At 40.8% G+C, this 20,043-nt stretch overlaps 2 protein-coding genes across 7 annotated transcripts in view; one reads left to right on the top strand and one right to left on the bottom strand.

Annotated features, from left to right (window-relative positions):
• Positions 1 to 11,100, top strand: part of MTBP (MDM2 binding protein) — a 34,979-nt gene extending 23,879 nt beyond the window's left edge. For 5 of the 6 annotated variants that reach the window (XM_055800421.1, XM_055800419.1, XM_055800420.1 and 2 more), the window contains 4 exons: positions 840 to 1,086; positions 2,213 to 2,326; positions 4,032 to 4,097; positions 5,483 to 5,864. In XM_055800421.1, the coding sequence (XP_055656396.1) occupies positions 840 to 1,086; positions 2,213 to 2,326; positions 4,032 to 4,097; positions 5,483 to 5,518 (463 nt within the window). In that variant the 3' untranslated portion in view covers positions 5,519 to 5,864. Of the gene's footprint in view, positions 1 to 839; positions 1,087 to 2,212; positions 2,327 to 4,031; positions 4,098 to 5,482; positions 5,865 to 9,705 lie in introns of those variants that run through there. The other variant, XR_008746634.1, reaches the window with a different exon arrangement.
• Positions 10,096 to 20,043, bottom strand: part of SNTB1 (syntrophin beta 1) — a 116,018-nt gene continuing 106,070 nt past the window's right edge. The window contains exons 5-7 of the mRNA XM_005241207.4: positions 16,139 to 16,335; positions 14,218 to 14,408; positions 10,096 to 12,895 (exon numbers count right to left, since the gene is read on the bottom strand). Coding sequence (XP_005241264.2) covers positions 12,803 to 12,895; positions 14,218 to 14,408; positions 16,139 to 16,335 — 481 coding nt within the window. The 3' untranslated portion in view covers positions 10,096 to 12,802. The remainder of the gene's footprint in view (positions 12,896 to 14,217; positions 14,409 to 16,138; positions 16,336 to 20,043) is intronic.

Raw genomic sequence — 20,043 nt, 5'->3', positions numbered from 1 at the left:
TCAAACTTACTGTCAACCTTGTTTATTAAAGTCTTTTCTGCAAGTCTAGTTTTTAAGACTTCCTTTTGTCCTTGTCCTCATTCTGAGGATGCAAACTCCTAGCATCGATAAAACTGCATAGCATCTGCTATGTTACACTACTTCTGAATTCACTTGTTCCTGTAATACTGCTTCTTTCCAGTTTGATACCCTTTGCAGTCTAATCACGGTAAGCCTTTAACAGAGGTATGGTTTTAGGAATGTCCGTATCTTTTGCAGCTTGCTGAATAGTTAGAAAAGAAGATGCCGTTGCACTTAGCACTTTGCAGGCTGGAGTTTCAGAATTACAGTGCTTTCACAGTTGAGGATTCAACATTACAATGTTCCAGTAGAATTTTAACACCCAACTTGCCATAGTTACAGATGAGTTGTGACATTCCTGTAGGGCCAAAAGAAGTTAGATCGTTTCAAGATGTATCCTGAGACTGGAGGCCACCAAACTCTGCTCTTCCTAGCTATCTAGTTGAAGGGTTCATGCAAAGCTACACCTTCTTCCAGTTTCTGTTCTTGGTTATCTTTTTTTTTTTTTTTTTTTTTTTTTCCCCTGTTCGTTTCTAGACATTTTTAATCAGAGATGCAATGGGCCGATGTATCACAGACCAAATCGGTCAGTAAAGTGTTCTTCCAATACAAAAAAAGTTACATAATAGAATCCTGTCTGCTGTTTTCAGATGCTGTTTGCAAGAATGCATGGTACTTAATACTCTGAGCAGCAGCCTCTATAGCAGAAAAAAGGGCACCAAAAGAGTCAGTACAAAATTAAAAAGTGGTTTTGTTTTTTCGTTTTTTGGTCTTTCCAGGCTAACCAAATCTAAGAGTACAGATTCCCTCCTCTCTCAGGCAAGTGGAAGTAGTGGAAGTCACCACACAGTTGCTGTACCGAGGAAGCGCTCTGAAAGATCAGTGTCTTTAGCTTCCATGCCATTGAAACAGCCTGGTCAACCCCACAACGTAACCACTAAGGCTGGCTCAGCCAGTCGCCTATGTGCAACCAAATCCAAGACTTCAAAGCCAGCTAAGGAACCGAGATCACAGAAACATACAAGGGTAAAGGTCTATGTTGTTTGCTTAGTGAAAAGGCATCTGCTTAATTTCTTTCTGTCTGACTTGATTTTTAAAATTTTCTTAACTCAAAGTAAACTATCTTCATCTCTCTTATTGTTTAATTTCATTCTGTTCACTCGTGTAAGTGATCCTGAAGGCACTGAGGAGAGTGTTGCAGACGCAAGGACTGAAAAAGTATGCGTGGAGTATTATATCATGCCTAGAGAATTAAGGCTGAGAGAGAGAGCGGCTAAGAGTAAAAAAGGTGTGAATGGCTATCAGTGAGTAGGAGTTATGAAATGTAGAAAATTAATATAAAACCTACAGGCAACAAAGAAATATCTGCTGGAAGGGTCAAAGCCACTGTGGAAGAACAAACTGTTCTGAGCATAAAAAGATACTCCAGTAGTTCTACAAGTCCATTAATTGAGATACTTTGGTGCAATGATGTTTAATTAATAGCTGTATATATGAGGAATGCCACTTTTAAATACCGTACACGAAAGTGTTTCTGCCTTGGTGATACTAATTTTAAATTAATCCCAGGGTGCTAGATAGGACACCGTATGAATATTGATGTCATTCTGTTAAAGGCAAGTTGGCATGGCCCAAGTAAGCATAAATTGGTGTGATCCATTCAGACCTACAACAAAGTTTAAACATCTTCGATATAAAGACTGTCAGAGTAAATTTTCTAATCTGACTGTAGTGTCTGCGGTTTTTTTAAATTATTTTTTAATATGGATGTGTCAAACAAGGGAATACTGATATGAAGAAAAGTTAATCTTTGTGTGTATATATATGTATGTTTATTTTATTTTATTTGGAGAAGAGAAAACCCAAGCCATTATCAATTTTTTCCTGTCTTCCAAGCCCCATATGAATATTCACTGATCCTTTACGTTGTTTTGACAGGTAAACATTTCCTTGTATTTTTAAATGAAGGAAATGGAGTTGTTATTAAATAACTGTCCAGATTTGATCATTGGGTTGATGGCATTTGGCCAATGGATTAAAAACAGAGGCAAGATCAAAAAAGATCAGGTGTTCTGTTTTTCTCCTTCCCTTGGACAATTTTTCATGGCAATAATTGGGATGAACTTTTGAGTGTGTTTCTGTTGTATCCAAGATGCTGAAGGAGGTGGTTGCTGACGTTCTTCAAAAACATGGAATTGCAGAAGATCATAAGTGCTTTGTATCATGCAGCCAGCGTCTCTTTGAGATATCAAAGTTCTACTTAAAGGTAATTAGAAGACACGCTCTTACAGTTGTTTGTTCTTAGTTAAGTGAATCCATTTCTGAATAAAACTTGAGATGGACTGTGGGATATTCAGACTTGATTGAGCAAGTATTTCCTAGTGGTGTCTTAGTAGCGTGTACAGTGCGTGTATAAACCTTTGGACTTGTCAAATGCAGAACCTAGTTTTGCAGTGTATTTTGGTGGTTGTTACTTGTTTTTAAACCCTAAAAAGCAGTAGTCTTTTATGTGAAAGAACATGTTAAAAGAGCGGTCTGTTAAGATAAGGTCATGCTTATACTCTATTGCTCCCTTAGCTGTTGTAGCTATCTTCCAGCTATAGCTGTGACAGCTCCAGCTTCTCCCTTGTTCTAAGGCTATTGTCTTAATAGGTAGCTTACACGACTGACTCAAAAATTCTAGTTTCCAGACATGTCCGCAGAAGTCCTTGTAAATGTGTACAACTATCCAACACATACTGAATTGGCAGCAGCCTGTAGAATTGCATCAATCTCATTTTTAGGAGGAGATAAGAATCCTTTCCACAATACCTAGGAGACTTTGTGAGTCAATGCTTGAGCCCATATTACTTGGTCTGGGCACAAAATCCAGTTAAATTACAGTACAGCATGTTTAAAAGCTATCGCTCACAGGCTGAGCTACTGTTTCTGTTCATTTGCAGGCATTTAGCCTACGACTATTTGTGAGCTAACTCATTTTAGTCAACCTCAGTAAAGGTGATTTAAGCTAAATGAAGCTGCAATTGAAGAGGGCTGAATGCTTACACAGACAATTAGAACATCTTGCTGATGATCACCAGCTTCTTAAATAATTAGAACGTAGTTGCACAGTCATTCTGTAAGCACTCCCCAAATCTCCCTGAAATATACCCTGAAGGAAGATAATCTAATCCAAAATCAGAGGGAGCTGTGTGTAGGGTTGAATGAGTAGGGCAAATCGGATGGGTTCACAGTTGCATTCCAAGTAGAAGAGCAAAAGGAAGAGTACTGCAGTGATTCTGTTCTTCGGAAAGCTGACCTAGAGAGGCGTACCAGGATTTTGTTCTGAACTGTCTTGCAGTCCCAGGTCTGTAGGAGTCCTTCCGGTCCTTGTTTGTGCTGCATACTTCAGAAGCATGACAACACAGTTATAATTTTCCTTTGGAGACAAACAGTACATGAATTTTCAGTTTTCTTTCCTCTTTAGTCAAAGTTATGTGCTTGCTTTGTTTAAAAGAGTGGATTAGGTTAGGCTAATGGGACTGCAAAACAGACAAGCCGTTCTAGGTTTTTTCCTTTCTTGCATTGATTTAGCTGTCCTGACGTCCTCTTCTCTGTTCTTTGCCAGAACTCTGTATTGCCATCTGAGCTAGACAGTTGATTTCTGTGTCTATGTAGAAATAGAATTTCAATCAACACTGTAAGAACTTTGAATATTATTTAGAAAAAAAAATCTGAAAGTGTGCAGAAGGTTAGGAAGGCTCAATCAGACACTTGAGTACTAGGTTTGTACTGCTGTAGGGAAAGCTGCAACCCATTGGAATAGATTTAGATTATTTCTTTTTTTTTTAATAAAAAAGCAAAGTCAAATAATTCTGTGGTACTGAACAAGGTGATAAAAGGGTAACACTCCCCTGCTTATTAGGGCTCTTATAATCTCATAATTAGCATATAAGTTTGCTAATTTCTGTGGCATTGTGTTTCATATATAGGATCTTAAAACTTCTAGAGGACTTCTTGATGAAATGAAGAAAACGGCAAATAACAATGCTAAACAGGTAAGACCATTTGTCTATTGGTTCCTATAACTAGCCAAGGCTAAGTGTAGCTGTGGCAACTTGGCTGTAGGGTGGTTTAGCCCACAGCTTTAGAGAATAAGAGGTGCATTTCTTTCGCTGTGGGTCTGGTTTCACTCACTGATCTCATAAAAACTTCTGTCAGTCAGTAGTCCCATGGCAAAATTTCCAGCTGTGTATATTCAGGGTTTAGATGGTGATCTAGTTACAGCTGTCAACATGATGTGCCACAGTGAGAAGGGGAAATGAAGGCAATGAATGTTTCTTTATCACGGAGGGGGGGGGGGGGAAGGAGAGATGAGGTTTTTCTTCATTTGAGAGAAGCCTGAATCATTAGGGATTTCTTCTTTCCTTGTGTTGAAGGAAATAACATTTCTTTTCAAAGGTTAGGAAGCAATAAAGGAAATAGATTTCTTAAAAGAATCAATGAAAATGCGTAATTTTAAGCTTGGAAAGAACTAAGCACAAGGGATATCAGATGAGCTTATTTGTGTGTAAGGTGGGACGTGTGTGAACAGTAACACAGAGTAAATGACAGGAGTAAATACTTCTGCCCTCCAGAAATTTAGTAACTCTTGGGTTTAATTTCTGAAAAACATGCTGAAGTGACTCTATGATTTTAAAAAAAGAAGCGTCATGCATATTTCCAGTTTTCAAAATCATAGATTAAATGGAAGGATTTGGACTGGGGTGGTTAAACAATAAAACTCAGACTCTCGAGGAATGCTAGATCCTCACAGAATTTGAGAGCAGTATTTATTGTGTTCTGTACTGTGTCCCCTTGTGAATTGCTTCCTATGGATCGTAAGGTTTCAGAAACTACGTGGGTTGTGAAATGGGGGATGTCTGAAAGTGGCCACCTCTCCCTGCGTTAGAGAGTACTTTGAAACTACCTCACAAAAAATTATGATTGGCCAGGACTAGTCAGTGTTGTGAGCAACTACCCTGTTTGGGAAACAGCTGTAATGACGGCGGTAGATACAGCAGTGCACAAATTATCCTTTTTCCTTTCTTCTGTGGTGTTAGGAATGTTTTAGGCGGGAAGCACCAGCTGTTTGGCGTTGTGCGTGCACCTTGTCGCTAGTATATGGAGAGAGTGGGGTGAAGTAGCTCGATTCAGGGAATGTAAAAACGCCTTCTTATGAAGACAGAGCATTCTGTAAAATTAAATACAATTCTTGGGTAACGCTGTGTCCTCTCAGCTTATGAACAGTGCTTCTCCTTTGGAATGGATTAACTTCTAGATCCTGTTTAGTAAATACCACACAGATGGTGATAAAGAATTGATAAAGTGGAAGAGAGATTCTTCGGTTGCTTTCAAGACCTGGAGTTACGTAAATTGTGTATTTTCTCACTTATTTCCCCAGGTGATTGAATGGGTTTTGGAGAAGACTGGCAAGTAGAGGTACTGCATGGTTGCTATTGATACCTTCCTAGGAAGCGTGGAGGCAGAGCACTTCTGGTTGTAAGCACGTTATACTGCCCGACACACACGCGTGTATCTACACACTGGAAGGACTTTGGTCAGTGACTCAGTTATATAGAGACTCAATTCTCAAGCACAGTGGCAAGCTGTAAAACTTTTTATACTGAAGATTTTTAAAAAATCAAATGAAAAAGTTTTTATATGCATATTTATTACATTTAATTGTTAAAAGGAGTATAGCTTGACTCTGTTTGATAAAGCTTTGTATGTTTTTCAACTGGCATATTTGGTTTTTATGTGAATAAAACCCCCACCATATTACATATATTTGTTATATTTTTAATAACAAAACTATTTTGGTTTACCTTTTTGGGTGAAGATCTCTAGTCTATTTATTACTACTTGCTGTTGTAAAAACAGCTCTTTACAGCGCCAACTGTTGACATTTTAAAGGATGATTAAGAACAATTCCTATGCCTATTCTGCAGATGAAAGCAAACAATTAAATTTGAAGTCACAGTTATCTCTGTGTTGTGGTATAAGGGGGAAAAAAAAGTGTGTCTTCTGAAACTTGAAGCAAGGTCCCATAAAGGATCGTTGTTTTACAAGCTGAATTTCTGGTATAATTTCACACGTTCTCTTGGTAACACTTCTTAAAAAACAATTCATAACAAATTTCTTTTCATGGAGGAGGAAATCAAAATGACAGCAGTAATGATAATTGTGAGAGCTGTGGCAGAGCTGGCATGCTATCATGAACTATAAAATACTAAATTTGGCCTCAGTTCGCTTAAGCCTCAGGTATGTATCTGGCTTGTAGGAGTGTGATTATTCAAGTTAGTATTATGTTGAGATGAGGAGTTCCTACCAAAACAAATACATTTTACAGCTATTAGTGTAAGGATTTCCTATTTGTTATATGAACTAACATAATTAAAATTGATAGAGATGCAGTGTTATTGTTCGCTATGTTCTCCTGGAAGGAAAATGGATTAAGCAATACAAATATAAACAATACGTAGTATTATGAAAAAGTAATTGACCTAAACACATGTGTAGGTTAGACTTGATCCTATAAAATCTCCTAATTTTCTAAAGGGCCTTCCTGATTTTGTGACATTTTTTGCTTAATTCAGCTTAAAGCCAAGCCCTAAGGAGGTTTTTTTGTGTCTAACAGGATCTTGCATTTAACTCTTCCATTCCTTTGCTCCAATGTGTATAGTTCTCTGAAGTCTACAAGACCTTTTATATGTGGGTGTGTACTTGTTTTAACTGCACTCTGAGCAGCTGTTCTATGGTGACAACGGGCTCTAGTGGGTACAGTGTGTGTCTTAGCCCAAGACAAACGCAACTGCTTTAGGAGCAGGTTTACATTTGTCTGCAAAATGCCACGCATCCATAGCACCCAGGTTTTACTGATTTGATGAAATAGAAATGCAACGAAGGCAGATATTTAAATAATTATTTAGTAAGTGCATGCACAAAATTGCCGCAGTATATTAATTACTGTGTATGACTCGCACTTCTTTGCATTCAAGAAAACAAAAAAATAATCAAGACATTAATCTTCTGTAATATCTAATATCAAATAATGTCTCTACTTCTAAATAGAGAGAGAAAAGCTGTAAGTTATAATCTCATCTCTTCAGCCTGAATGGTGATACTCTTGTCCAAATATTAAAGCAAGCCACTAAAAGTTGTATTTCCTACTTAATTTTGGGGTTGGGGGGAGGGGGTTATGGACTTGTAATTACAAAAACTTTCTAGCTAATACATTATGCTAAGTTGATAAGCAAAAGTACAGAAACATTTCATAAAATACTTGAGGCTAGCTGCCATAAGCAAAGTAAATCCCTTTCAGGAACGTAATTAATATTCTTTAACTGGTTTTCTTGATGAAAAACTATCTGTATGTATCCGTAGAAGGACTTCTATAAAAAGGTGCTTTTTAAAATTAATTTTTAACATTTTCTCATTCTCCATTACCCTCTCTGTGGGGTCCGTAGTGAGCCCTGGATTTACATACTATCTTACTTCAAGTAGAACCCAACAGTTATTGTTTTAATTAATTTTGCGGGCTCAAAGGCTGGCCTGAAACAATCAGCAGGAAAGCAGTTAGGGAAGCATGAGCATTTTGAGGTATTGTTTGTTTGCGAGCTGGACTAATAGAATGCTGCCCATGTCTCATTCGCTCCTTGTTGTTATGTTGGGGCTTTTTTGGGGTAAGTGATAGCTAGTTTATTATCATGGCTTAGTAACGCTGTGCCACGTCTGTGCTGTAACTGGCCTTGTCCATACTCTTAACCTGGAAAAAAGCACGCCAAATAATTTGACCTGGTCTGCCATAAAGTGCTCAATCAAATGATCTTACATCTGCCGTAGTTCAAAAACCCCACACTTAAGAGCTCCTGCAGCTCAGCTAGCATGTTGTGACTTGGGTGATACAGCACGTAACATCACCCTTTGCCTCTGAACTGTAAGTTACTTTCTTGTTTGTGGCTGCTGAACCCAAAATCCAGTCTGCCCTATGCATGCTTCGGGTGCTGGCTTTCATGGTTTTGCAAGTCAGGATATAAGTTATAATCACCAATATACATTTCTGGTTTACCCATAATCCATGTTATGTGGTTATACAAGATTGGGGTAAGACAGCCGATGTGGTTGCGATTACTTGGTGATATGATTTCTTCTCAATATCGCAGCAATTGCGCGATGAGTATTGCTGGGCTACCACAGAAAATAATTGGGGTATAAACGCTTCTCCAGATTCACAAATTCCCTTTTCCAAATTCATGGTTCTCTCCTGGGATTTGTTTTCTAATGCCTCTAATTATTTACACAAGCACAGAAATTCTGACAAAGGAAACAAACTGAAAAGCTAATCCTATGTGGAAAAAGTAGCTGATGTATTCATGAGAGGTTGTTGTCTTTGTTACATTAAATATGTAATGTTTTTCCCCTCCTGCTTTTAAACTAAACTTTTGCCCTGGTTAATCTAGGGGTTCACTTATATCAGGCACGCTGAGTTCCTCAGAATTTTGCTACTCTATAATTAATACCTGTTCTTTAAAATCAAAGTCACCATCAAATTCAGAAATGTCCATTCTAGATACAATTCCAATTACTTTATAGTAATAGTATATACAGGAAGTGTGTGTGTGTGTGTGTGTGTATAGTGATACATAATACATACTGCAGTAATAGCCTGTGTATATATAGTAAATAGCCCCTGTAAACCGCTAGTTGTAAACCTGCCAGTTTGATGAAAAATTAGATAAATTTACAGATCAGTGACAGTGTAGCAGTCTGGAGCACATAATTTGTTTAGGCTCAGATTCTGATTCCACTGAAACCACAGAAACTCCAATTGACTTTTAAACACGGGTTAAGAGGACATTGAGAAGTCTCTCAGGTGGAAATCAGACAACCTCTACTTCAGATCAGCTGCGCTTCCAAAGGTGAGGAGCTGGATGGAGCATGCCACATACTGTGTGGGAAGAAGGAATACTGACCTTGCACAGAAAGAGAGGACGCTTGCTCCATTATTTAGCTAGACCAGGTCTAATGACGTTCATGGCAGCGATTTACTTGTGGGCGTAAAAAGTTGTGTCCCGATTTATGAAGTATGTTAAGAGGGATCCTAGTTCCACTTAAAGAGCAAGACTGTTAGGAAACACCAGTATGCTTCCCTGAACACGATCAGATCAGCTTTGGTTTGTTTTGTTAATTTTTTTAACAAACATGTTATATCACATCTTTCCAGTAACAGATGTTCCAATGTGTATCCAAGTCTTTCTAACGGTGAAGCAGCTATCCAAACTTTCTGATCAGATTGTTCCATTTACAATCAGTGTTTTGTGAGAAGAGGGAAGCCCTGGCACACCCCTTTTTAGGATTCCCACGGGGCTGGTGTGCCATATCTCAGGTCACGCTGAAAGAACATGCTTAAATTCCCACAGTCAGATTTTCTGTTTGGGCCACCAAGTTAAGAATTGAAGTGGACGGGAAGAAAACCATCTTTTTTTCCGTAACCCTCCATAAGATATCTAAGCAAGGCACGTGTTGGCCTCTCTCCTTGAATGCAGAAGCTTCGGCAGAAGTTTCTACACTTTTTTTTTTTTCCTTTTTCTGTTTTCGCTTTTTTCCCTCCCGCTTACCACCCAGTGAAGTACAAGCAACAGAGACAGCACTGTAACTTCAGCCGGTGAGCCTCAGCAGCCTGTCCTAGAACATCCCTGTGGCCTTGCAATAAATGCCAGCAGCCAAAAGAAATGCTGTGTACTTACTCTTCCAGCCATCGGCAACAGCGCTGCTATGGCACGAACACCGAGCTTACTTAATAGAAAGCACCAATGCACCATTGACAGTACATTAATACGTTTTTTTTATTTTGAATTTTTAAAAGTCATTCCATCAATACGATGAATAGTTCTCTCAAGTAACTGAATTCTTAACAGAATGACTGAAGTTTAAATGTATTTTTCCCCGGCCCCAAACCAAAGGACAGCCTCCAAACAGCTTGTTTGGGTACAAAGTAAGCTCACCTCACAAAAATCCAATAAATGACTTTATTAAATATATTCTTTTCCTCTAAAATATAAATATTCACTATACTCTTATAAATGTGGAGTAGGCTCATATTTCATTTGTCTATCCCATCCAAATATGAATCAGTCCAAAATCTGAAAATGAAGAAATAGCATCTGTAATTATCATTATTTTTTCTATAAATATATATAATATGAATTTTCTTTGCAAACTGTTTAGTTATTCACTTATACTTCATATAGTACTGAGCACCTTAGATTACATATTGTATCATTTAATTGTTGGTACTAATACAGGGATTTGTAATATTTACAATGCACATACATGTTAAGTATAACATTCCAGTGATTTGTAAGTGTTAAAGGAAAAAGGAAATAGTGCAGTATAGTTTATATACGTATTTAACCTACCCCACAGTATGCAAGTTTTCACTTTAACCTCTGGAACTTTCATAGGAGCCTGTGTCCAAATTTTTAAGTTATACTTTGGAATAGCAATAAAAATGTCCTGATTTGCTTTTTAAAAACTTCACACAACAGTTTACTTGGTGACGTGATGTGAGTTCGTACTCGAAGACCAGTCCCCCAGCGTACCGACTGCTCTCAGCTCCTCAGAAGTTGCTCTCCTAGAAGCTCCCAAGCCAAAGGAGACCCAAGTAACTGCCACAGAAAGCCACGTGAACAGCAGTGGTTGCTAAATGAGAAATATCCATTTGGAAATTAATTGCTAAGTTATGGAACGTGTTATCTTCTACCTTGTGAATTTACACGAGGAATTAATATTGAAGTGAGTACCGTGACAGTAAAACCAAAGTTCACAGCTAGATGAATCCCCTCCCAGGCTTGCTTTTGACCGGTGAGAGGTGCTGGGAGTAGGGCTGCTCTTCCACATGGCGATTTAGCTGTTGTTCTTCGATGACTATGTTCTGTATTTGGGAAGTCAGCCTATCACTGTAAATTTTTAATTAGTTTCAGTGATTAAGATACCTATGGAAACCACCAAGAACTAATTCCTATGCTGTCAATAAACAGCATGATTTACACTTAATTCTCAAGACTTAGCTTAAAAGCAACATGGAAACAAACTCTGTTTTTAATTTTCCTCTTTGCTAGCCGAGTGATGCGAAGTTGAAGCTTTCTCAGGAATAAAAGAAGTGTTGTAATAATGACAAGTGAACTTCCATAAACTTTGGATTTATTACTTTCTGTACAGTTTCTGTCCTTCAAAGCGTGAATTTTGGGCAAAACTCTAAAAGCAAACAAAAAACCACCCCTCTGTAAAGCAGTTCTGTTTAACAAGTAAGAACACCATAAATGCCATGCCTGTTCTGTTTCTTTCTGTTCCCACCTGACCACATGAAGCCAATTTAGTAGTTCCAGGTGCAAGCTGTGTGTATCATCTCTGATTATAAAGGTCAGCATTGCTGCCTGCTGCGAGCCCAGTGTAGCTGTGAACAAGGCTGAAACTCTGTGATTTGCATGTTTTGATTTAAAACAGTACGTTGTGGTGCTAAACGGGAACTAGTAAGTTACGGGGACGGAGGTGAACCTCCTAAAGTTTCACCAGCAAGGAATAAATCCAGACTTGCCAAGTCATGCTACAGGAGCAGTTCCATGTTAAGGCTTTTCTGGCAGCACAGCTCGTGCTCCTGCCCCAGTGCATTTCCTGACTGTTCTGGAGCTGCTTTAACAACTTTTCTAATCTAATCTAGAAAACCCTCAAAAAAATCAAGGCTTCCTCCCTCCCCACATTTGTTCTGCTATGGAGACCACACAACCAGCCTCATCAGAGCTGAGCGGGTGACTGAGTAGGGGCAGCAGGACAGGAAGCTCACCACAGTTGGAAAACTGCCATGGGAATGTACTGGCAGAAGCTTAGGTCACGCTTCAGCGCGGGTTCAGGGAGCTTTTACCTGAGCCAGAGACCTCAGGTAGCTGAAACACATTAAGCCATTCTGGGAAGTCGCTATAAAAATACCTCCTGTGTGTGCATTACCGAAGGATGCTCCTACCTACGCCCCACCGACAGCCGGCTCTCAATACACTGCTATAGCCTGGCTTGCTCTGGCTCCATCGCTAGGAATGTACGCAAGATATCTTTGTCATTTAATTCGAAAGTGCCCCTTGGCAGGCATCCTCCAGCTGTTCACTGACCACAGCTGTATTGCTTTAGAGCACCTGACTCAAGGTGCACGTTTGCATGCTCTGCTGGGTATTCAAACAACAGGTTCTGACAGCACTCCGGAAGGAAAATCTTCTGTAAGCGGTGCACAGGTTAGAAGAAATGGTTTCCTTTTGGGTGGTGGGACAACCTTGCTGGGAGAACTACTCAAACAACCTTGAGCCTGCACCACAACCAACACCCACTCTTGTCTGCTTAGCCCTTGACTTATTCTGTATAAACAAGTGCATTGAAATAGGCACAATTTAATGATTCTGAAACATTTACACGTATGGTACTACTCACTTTTACTGTCTCATATGGGATTTAAAAATCCCATTATTTACAATGAAATCCATTGTTTTCCTTGTCACGTCACCTCTTTAGCTGATCAAAATGAAACCTGGGCCTCAGAAGACTGCAGAAACGGCCAAGGCGTAGTACTGAACCCAAAGCTGGTGAATGTTGCTAGCTGGTACAGGTTGCTGCTGTTGACTGTGCTTCAGATTAACATGGTCACTCCATCTTTCTCTGAAGAAACAGACGTACCCCATTATGCCACCAAGCCAAGTCTTGTAATCTTTGCTGACAGGAACGAATGAATGATGAACACAATTGGTTTTGGACAGGAATGAAGGTCCAGTTGCTGAAAGCACAGAAAGCAAGTTGAGAATGATTAGATTAGATTACAGCTCAAATAAGCAATTATTTACAGAGTATTTGATCAACTGCTGCCTGGTGTTTTGAACAGGCTTCTATTAATAAAAACCCTTTATTACAACATGTTGTCTTTCCTTTGCATATAGCTGCAAATATTTAGGCTACTAGAAGTAAGTAATAAGCATCTTGACAGCAGATGAGATCCTGGTGCCTCTGGGCTTGCATCCACCTGGGTAAGCAGCAGAAAACTAAATCAGGTGCTGCAAATGCCTCTTCAGGCTCTGTTTCTGACCAGGGATGGTTGTGGGCCTGCCACATCCAATGCCTGGTGTATCTGCTGGTGGTCACAGCTGCAGCCAGGATACTGCACCTTCAGCAACCGTGGCTGCTCCTCTGTTCACACAAATGGCAGTGAGACTTTTTTTTCCACAATCACGGTTCAGATGATCTCACCACATGCTTGCTAAGCATGACAGCCTTGTCAGCGTGGACAGCAGCTTCAACAGTAGGTTCGCATCAAAACAAACCAGGTTTGCCATTCCACTAGTCATGTATCAAATTTATTGAGAGCTAGTACCAAATTCCCTTCTGAAAGCCCGACAATAAGCAGTCTGCAGACTATATGTTATCAAAGATGACATGAGGAATTAAGCACCCAGCATGCTCATGGACTGCTGAAAAAAAATTTGGCAGGAAAGACCATGTTTACATGCATAATTTATGGTATTTAAAGTGCTCGTAGGAATAAGCACCTTATTTTTAGGCATTGTGACAGCTAACTTAGAGGCCTAAGCAGACAGTACGTCTGTAGTCTTCAATTTTTTGCAGCAACTAGATGTTCAAAAATGTCTAAAACATAGCTTGTTGTCATAGAGTCCCTTTGTGTATTTTGGAATTAATAATATCTCATTCCAAAGATCTTCCACTTGCAATCATTTAAAAAAGGAAATGGATACATACAAATATTCTAACATCTGACTATTTAGAGATAAAGTTTGTTCTTAAATGTAAGAAATCTTTCATCCCTCTTTGCATGGTTTTACCATTTTATCTCTCTTTTTAGTTTATCTCCTTCTAAAGCCAGATTGTCGAGCTGTGCTACAAAGCGTGGCATCTAAATACTGGTACTGGAACCTGGTACTGGCCAATTGTTATTAGAGTAGAACAGAACAGAACAGAATATTTCAGTTGGAAGGGACCCACAATAATCATCTAGTCCAACTTCCTTTAGTGCTTCTCCACCCCCACAGCCTAAAGAACCACCAAGGAGATGGTAACATGCACCCCTTTACTAAACACAGTACTTACAATTTCTCCATCCTTTCCTCCGAAGTCCAAATAAAGCATCCTTATCCCATCATCTGAGGACATTTTCAGTTTTTCGTAGGGGTATTGTGCAATTGTCTTAGAGAAGGCACCATCTTGCGGTTCAGTTGTAAGAGAGAATCCATGTTCGTAATGGATGGTCAAACGGCACTCCTGGCTTTTATATGTGCAAGCTGGAGAAGGAAACAAAATCTAGTCTGTAACATTCTTAAAAGCAACAAATTCCATTTGGCTGCAGATATCTGCAGTTTACATTTGATCTCAACGCTATCTCGTGGAAAGTAATCTTCCCTAAACCCGGGCTAATCATGCTCTAACTGTAAACCTGCAAATCTTTCTGTTGTGCGAGGGCCAAGCAAGGTTGTTAGTTATGGTGTAAACACACAGACTAAAATTGTGCTTGGCAGTAGCAGTGCTGATGTCAGTCCTTTCACTTACTCACTGCATTCTTTATGTTGCAGTGTAAATCTACATGCTAACACCAAAAAAACTACTGAAGTTTAATAAGGCTCCGGCTGGCATTTCCTTCCTTCAAACCCTGACAAAGTCATAGCTACTCTTCTTCTTACGTCTGACAGACATAGCCAAAATCAATAAATGTGGCGCAAAATGCCTGAGAAAATTAGAAGCTGTAAAGGGTTTCCCTAAAGTGTTTTGACAAAGATGAAGACACTCCTGGGTCTTCATTAGTGTCGTGGTAATTGAAAAAGAGCCCAGATAATTGTATATAACAGCTACTGCAGCAGAAAGTCTGCATCTTCCCCTCAGCTCAGAAACATAGGCCATGATCCAAATTAAAAATGAAGTTTAGGCGTTCACATCCCAAATTCTCTTTTCCACCACTTTCCTGTGAACAATTCTGCTAAGAAGGGTCCTTGGCACTGGGATAAGAGCACCATGATGAAAGAACGGGCTGATGCTCTCCTCCTGCTTTTGGAAAGAAGGGCATCCGTGTCCCTGTGCTGAGGAGATGGACACATCCTCAGGGTGGCTCCCACTGAACACTCTGGCTGGTTTCCATGTCAGAGGCCCTCACAAAGCAGCCTGAGCTCCCGGCGCGGCACACGGCCTGGCAGCCTACGGGCAGGTGTCCCCACGCTCAGCAGCATGTGGCTGTACCTAATGTCTTCATGAAATTGGAGCTGCCCTTCGTCGCGGAGCGGATTTATGCTTCGGCTCTTGCTCTCATATTTTTCGGCAATGCACGGAGATAATGTTCAACAGCCCTGCCAACTGTAGGGCTGGCGGGGGAAGGACTCCTAAATCCTAAGGGTACTGAAGAGAAAGGCACAGCCTCAAAGCCCCAGAGCCACCCCAGGCTGGCAGCTACCTGGCCGAATGGGGCATCGCCCCAGAACACCTGCAGCTGATTACTTTTATTCCAGTCAATTTTCCATGTACAGAAGTGCTGAGAAGTGACATCCCCGTGTTCAGGGAGAAAAATGACTAGCCGTCAAAATGTGACTATTGGACTGGTTTGTCTTTTTTTACACTTCTGAAATGAGCAGAACTAGGTGAATAAATGACCAGTTAACCCTTACGAACGTGCCAGTTCTCCTCTGCCTCCTCCCTCGGCAGGAGAAACTCATGCCAGGCTCAGGAGTCTCCTGAATTCAGAAAAATGCTCTTTTCTGTGTGTTTCTGGACAAACCTCTGACGATCACTCCTCTGTGACACACAGCCCTATATGGCAGCCTTCAGACTTGTGTCTGAAACGGACATGCCCAAAACAAGACCAAAAATCAGAATGACAGTTGACTGTGTCACTGGGCCAGAGGTACCACACCAGCTGGGACTGGCTCACAGAACCCTGAATATGCAGTTTTTTCTAGCAGAAGACGCCTGTGCTACCTGTGAGCGTCATGAGGAGGGGTGGAGATGCAGCACCGCAGGTGTTACTCACATGTGGTGATTTCTGTGATGAGCTCTGCAGAATTGTGGCAGCCCTGCACTACACTTCTTGTCCACAGTGAGAGGTCTCGGCTAGTCTCTGTCCTGAACAGATGCGTTTCAATCCCTTGCCTTGTACCAGTACGGGTTGCGAAAGACAGATCCACTCCCGACTGCGGTGAGCCTTTTCCTGGGCCAGAATGGACCAACCTGCAATTGGATTTGAAAACACATCAGGGAATTATAATGCTGACACAGTGCACTGCACCAAAATCCCCAACTGAGCACAGCTCTGCTCTGTATGTTCGTAAGTGCTCGTGGCTGGGAGCAGAACTCGTATCTTCTCTGCATTTGAGCCTGAAGTGGCTCCTAGTGACACTCAGAAAAGTGAGGTCCAAGGCAGCCAGTACGGAAGCAGCCAGATATGCAGGTTTTGATAGGCACATCCCAAAATCTGATGAATTCCACAAAACAGTGGGTGAGGAACTGAGAGAAATCACCAACTGGTCTGTGGTGATGGGGTTTGATATACAGATACCAGTGCTCACTCATATGAGGCAGCTGAATCCAGCTTTCACCGTCAAGTGGCATTTGCCATAAAGCTTAAATGTCTGCAGACAAACTCAACGATAAATGCTGTTGGATAAATAAGTTAATAAGCAGATACAAAACTACTGTCTTGAGTATACTTTTCCCATAAGGAACCTGTAAAATGCAAAATGTTGCAGCTACTTGTAATCTGAAATTCTCAGATTTTTCTGCAATTAACATTTTTTTGCCTGGCATCAACAGATAATCTGTGACCAGGAAAGTTTGTTCATCTGGGCAAACACTAATCACAGGGAATATTTTTTGAATGAGAAAATCAACATCGCATATTTAATTCTTCTTTAAGACTGCCCTTTTGGGTTTGGGGTTTTTCTTCCCCCTGCAGAAGTGTGGACAGTAAATACAGAATTCACTCAAGGACATGACACTGATTCAGCTGAAAAGAACAATCCAGAGGAGCTCGTCACTGAGATCCAGAGACTAACCCTCAGAGGAAGGGGTCACAAAACTAAATTCTTCTGTGAAGCTTATTTCTGTCTTGTGTCTCCTGTTTCCCTTTCTATAGGTAAACAATATACTTCATATGAGACTATGAAGTATGTATGTAGCACTGTAGTAGAATACTTGTGCTGAAGGATAAAACATTAGATTATACTAATCATCTGCTCACCCTCAAATTATTGTTTTCCATCTGGAAGAATAGTTGCCTGTTAGCTGATACTGTAGAAGTATGCCATCAGACAGAGATGTTTTAATAGGAAAAGAAAAAAAAAGCAGAAAGGAAAGAAAAAGCACAACTTTAGCTTTTCAGTTATTGAAACACTAACCACACAGCATCTGAAATTTTCCCCAATTCCCTGGCAGTCCGTGCTGACATTTGGGATGCCCATTGTGCTGAACAGATGTGTCCTTCTTTTGTATTCTGCTAGAAGGTTTGCAAGATCTGTTCACGTCCAGCTTCATGGTAACTTCCTTTGGATTTTGAGCATCTGCCTTGATTTCATGTTCCCAGGAGGAAGCAAGATGCAGAGTATCCCGGTCAGAGGTGCAAACTCTGAGGGGATGCTGCATCTTGATAATCAAGGCAGGAGACTGGGAACTGAAATCTCTAGTGACTTCTGCCATTGCCTGTGCCCGGCCAGTCACCCAGGTGCAGGCATGGCCACTGCTCTCATGGTGCCTTCTGCTACCGGGAGCAACTGCGGGAAAGCAGCCTGGAAAATCACATCAAGTTTGTAATTAAAAATAAGACTATTCCAGCTTCTTCCTGGGCCATCCCTTCGCCTTTATACAGTACTTACCAGCTGTGCTAAAGATTGTTTTCAAATACTTGTGATACTGAATGTGTGACAGACAGATGGTCCCAATGTTTAATTTCCTTTCAAATCTACCCCACCCACCCCACCCGGCTCCCCTACATCTTCATGCTGTATCCATAGCACTGGCATTGTAGGTTTTTCAGCACATGGATAGAATGAAGATGTACTTTACAAATCAAAGTACGTGGACGCATCCAACATGAACACTTCCTTGCCTGCCTTCTCATTTGCATTACCCCCTCAGCATTAAAAATGCAGTCTCCCTTTTTAAAATGTTTTTCTGTCATACAGCTCCAGACCCTGCTTTGGAAAATCATGCAGTTAAACATGAACTAGACAAATATGCATGGGAACATTTGATAGTGTTTATGAACCAGCTGTCGCTTCTGATGTATTTGGGTACAGGTCAAGGGATTCCCAAGCTTTAATGAAGTTGCATTCTCGAGAACTGTTTCATTTACATAAAAGATATTTGAACCTAAAGACCACAAAAATACCTCAACGGGCAAAAAATAGTCTTAGAAACTTCACAGAGGGCTTCCCCTCACCCCCACCTCCTGTTGCTCTGACCACGGTGGGGGTTGTGGGCATGGTGCACGCTGCACCCCAAAGCCAGAAAGATACCCCAGGACCAGCTCTGGTAATATTCACTTTCAGTCGCTGAAGGTTACTCGGCCCCACGGAGGTTTGTGAGGACAGGCAGGAGCCCCAGCACTCCTCCCCAGCGCAGCCAGAGCCACAAGAGGGCAGGAGAAGGTTGGTCACGATCAAGTCTGTTTGCACAGCGTGTAGGTAACAGGCAGCAGCTGTAAAACGCAACTCTTGGCATGCTTCAGGGAGCCAGGGAGACACTTCCAATTTCTCTCATTTTTTCCTTGTCTCTCTATGTTTTGGGGACCCTTTTAGCATTATTCTTTGCACACGTGTGATCACAAGATGGGTATGGTCCAACACGAAGTGCTGGTTCTGGGTGAGATGCACCAAGACCTGCTTCTCATCCTAATGCTATGAAAAGAGTTTCAACCATTTCCTGCAACAGCAAAATCTAATAGCCTCGTCAAAAAGACAGTGAAACCAGCACTGACACTCAAAGCAAGTGTTCAGCTGCTCATTTGAGATTTATTTCAAAAGAGACCGTGATACAAGTGCATCAACAGTCACACAGCTCTGCCCAGTAGAAAGCCACTATCGCCTGACCTTTCTTACGTTGAAACCACTCCTTACCCTGAGTTCGCCCTTGAAACCTGCTCTGGAACTGCTGTACTTTGGGCAAACCTATGCACATGCTCTCAGTTCATCTGAGTTCTGCATGGAAGGAGCCATGACCACCAGGAAGACAAGCAGAGAACTTGCACAGCATCTCATACACCTTCCCCTGGGTGCTCGGGTAGCCCAGTGCTCTCCGCCTGCCTCTCTGCCCGCTTGCACAGATGACTAATCAGTGCCCAAACTCCTTCCCCAACTTGCCATGGCATTAACTATCAAATTGCTTTAATACTTTCTAGTTACAGACCTCAGCTTTACACAAAAGCTACTTATCTAATCTTTAATCAGTGTCCAACATAGGCTACCTTTTTTTTATTTTTCCCTTTCCTTTCATATCTGGCTATGACAGATAACAGAATTTGATTGCAAACATTTAAGATGTAATTACTTAAGCCCCATTCCCATGCTAGAGGGAGGCACTGTATTCAGGCATAAGAAAACACTGAAACAGAGATTACGACAAAAAGGTCCTTGGAGTCAGGGCTATGAGCCAGCTGCTGTGCCTCCCGGTGCAGTGATTTAAAGGAACAACTTAAATCTAATCTCACTTTCATTTGAGCTATTACTTATATTCCATACAAAGCTGGGAAAGACTGACTGGAAAATATTTTTAGGTCTAAATAGCATCTATAGGTTGAAGGCAAACATATCAACAAACAAAAAGGGCATGTTGAAATTCTGCTGTTAAAATACTGTAAGAAGATTGTAATCCTTCTACCACTTTCCAATTTTCTCTGCTCATTATGTCTTGGGTAGATTAAGCATGACTGTACAGTATCTGGCA

Source organism: Falco peregrinus, chromosome 3, assembly GCF_023634155.1.
Source record: "Falco peregrinus isolate bFalPer1 chromosome 3, bFalPer1.pri, whole genome shotgun sequence".
Taxonomy (NCBI): Eukaryota; Metazoa; Chordata; class Aves; order Falconiformes; family Falconidae; genus Falco; species Falco peregrinus.
This window is presented reverse-complemented; position numbering and strand designations above follow the sequence as displayed.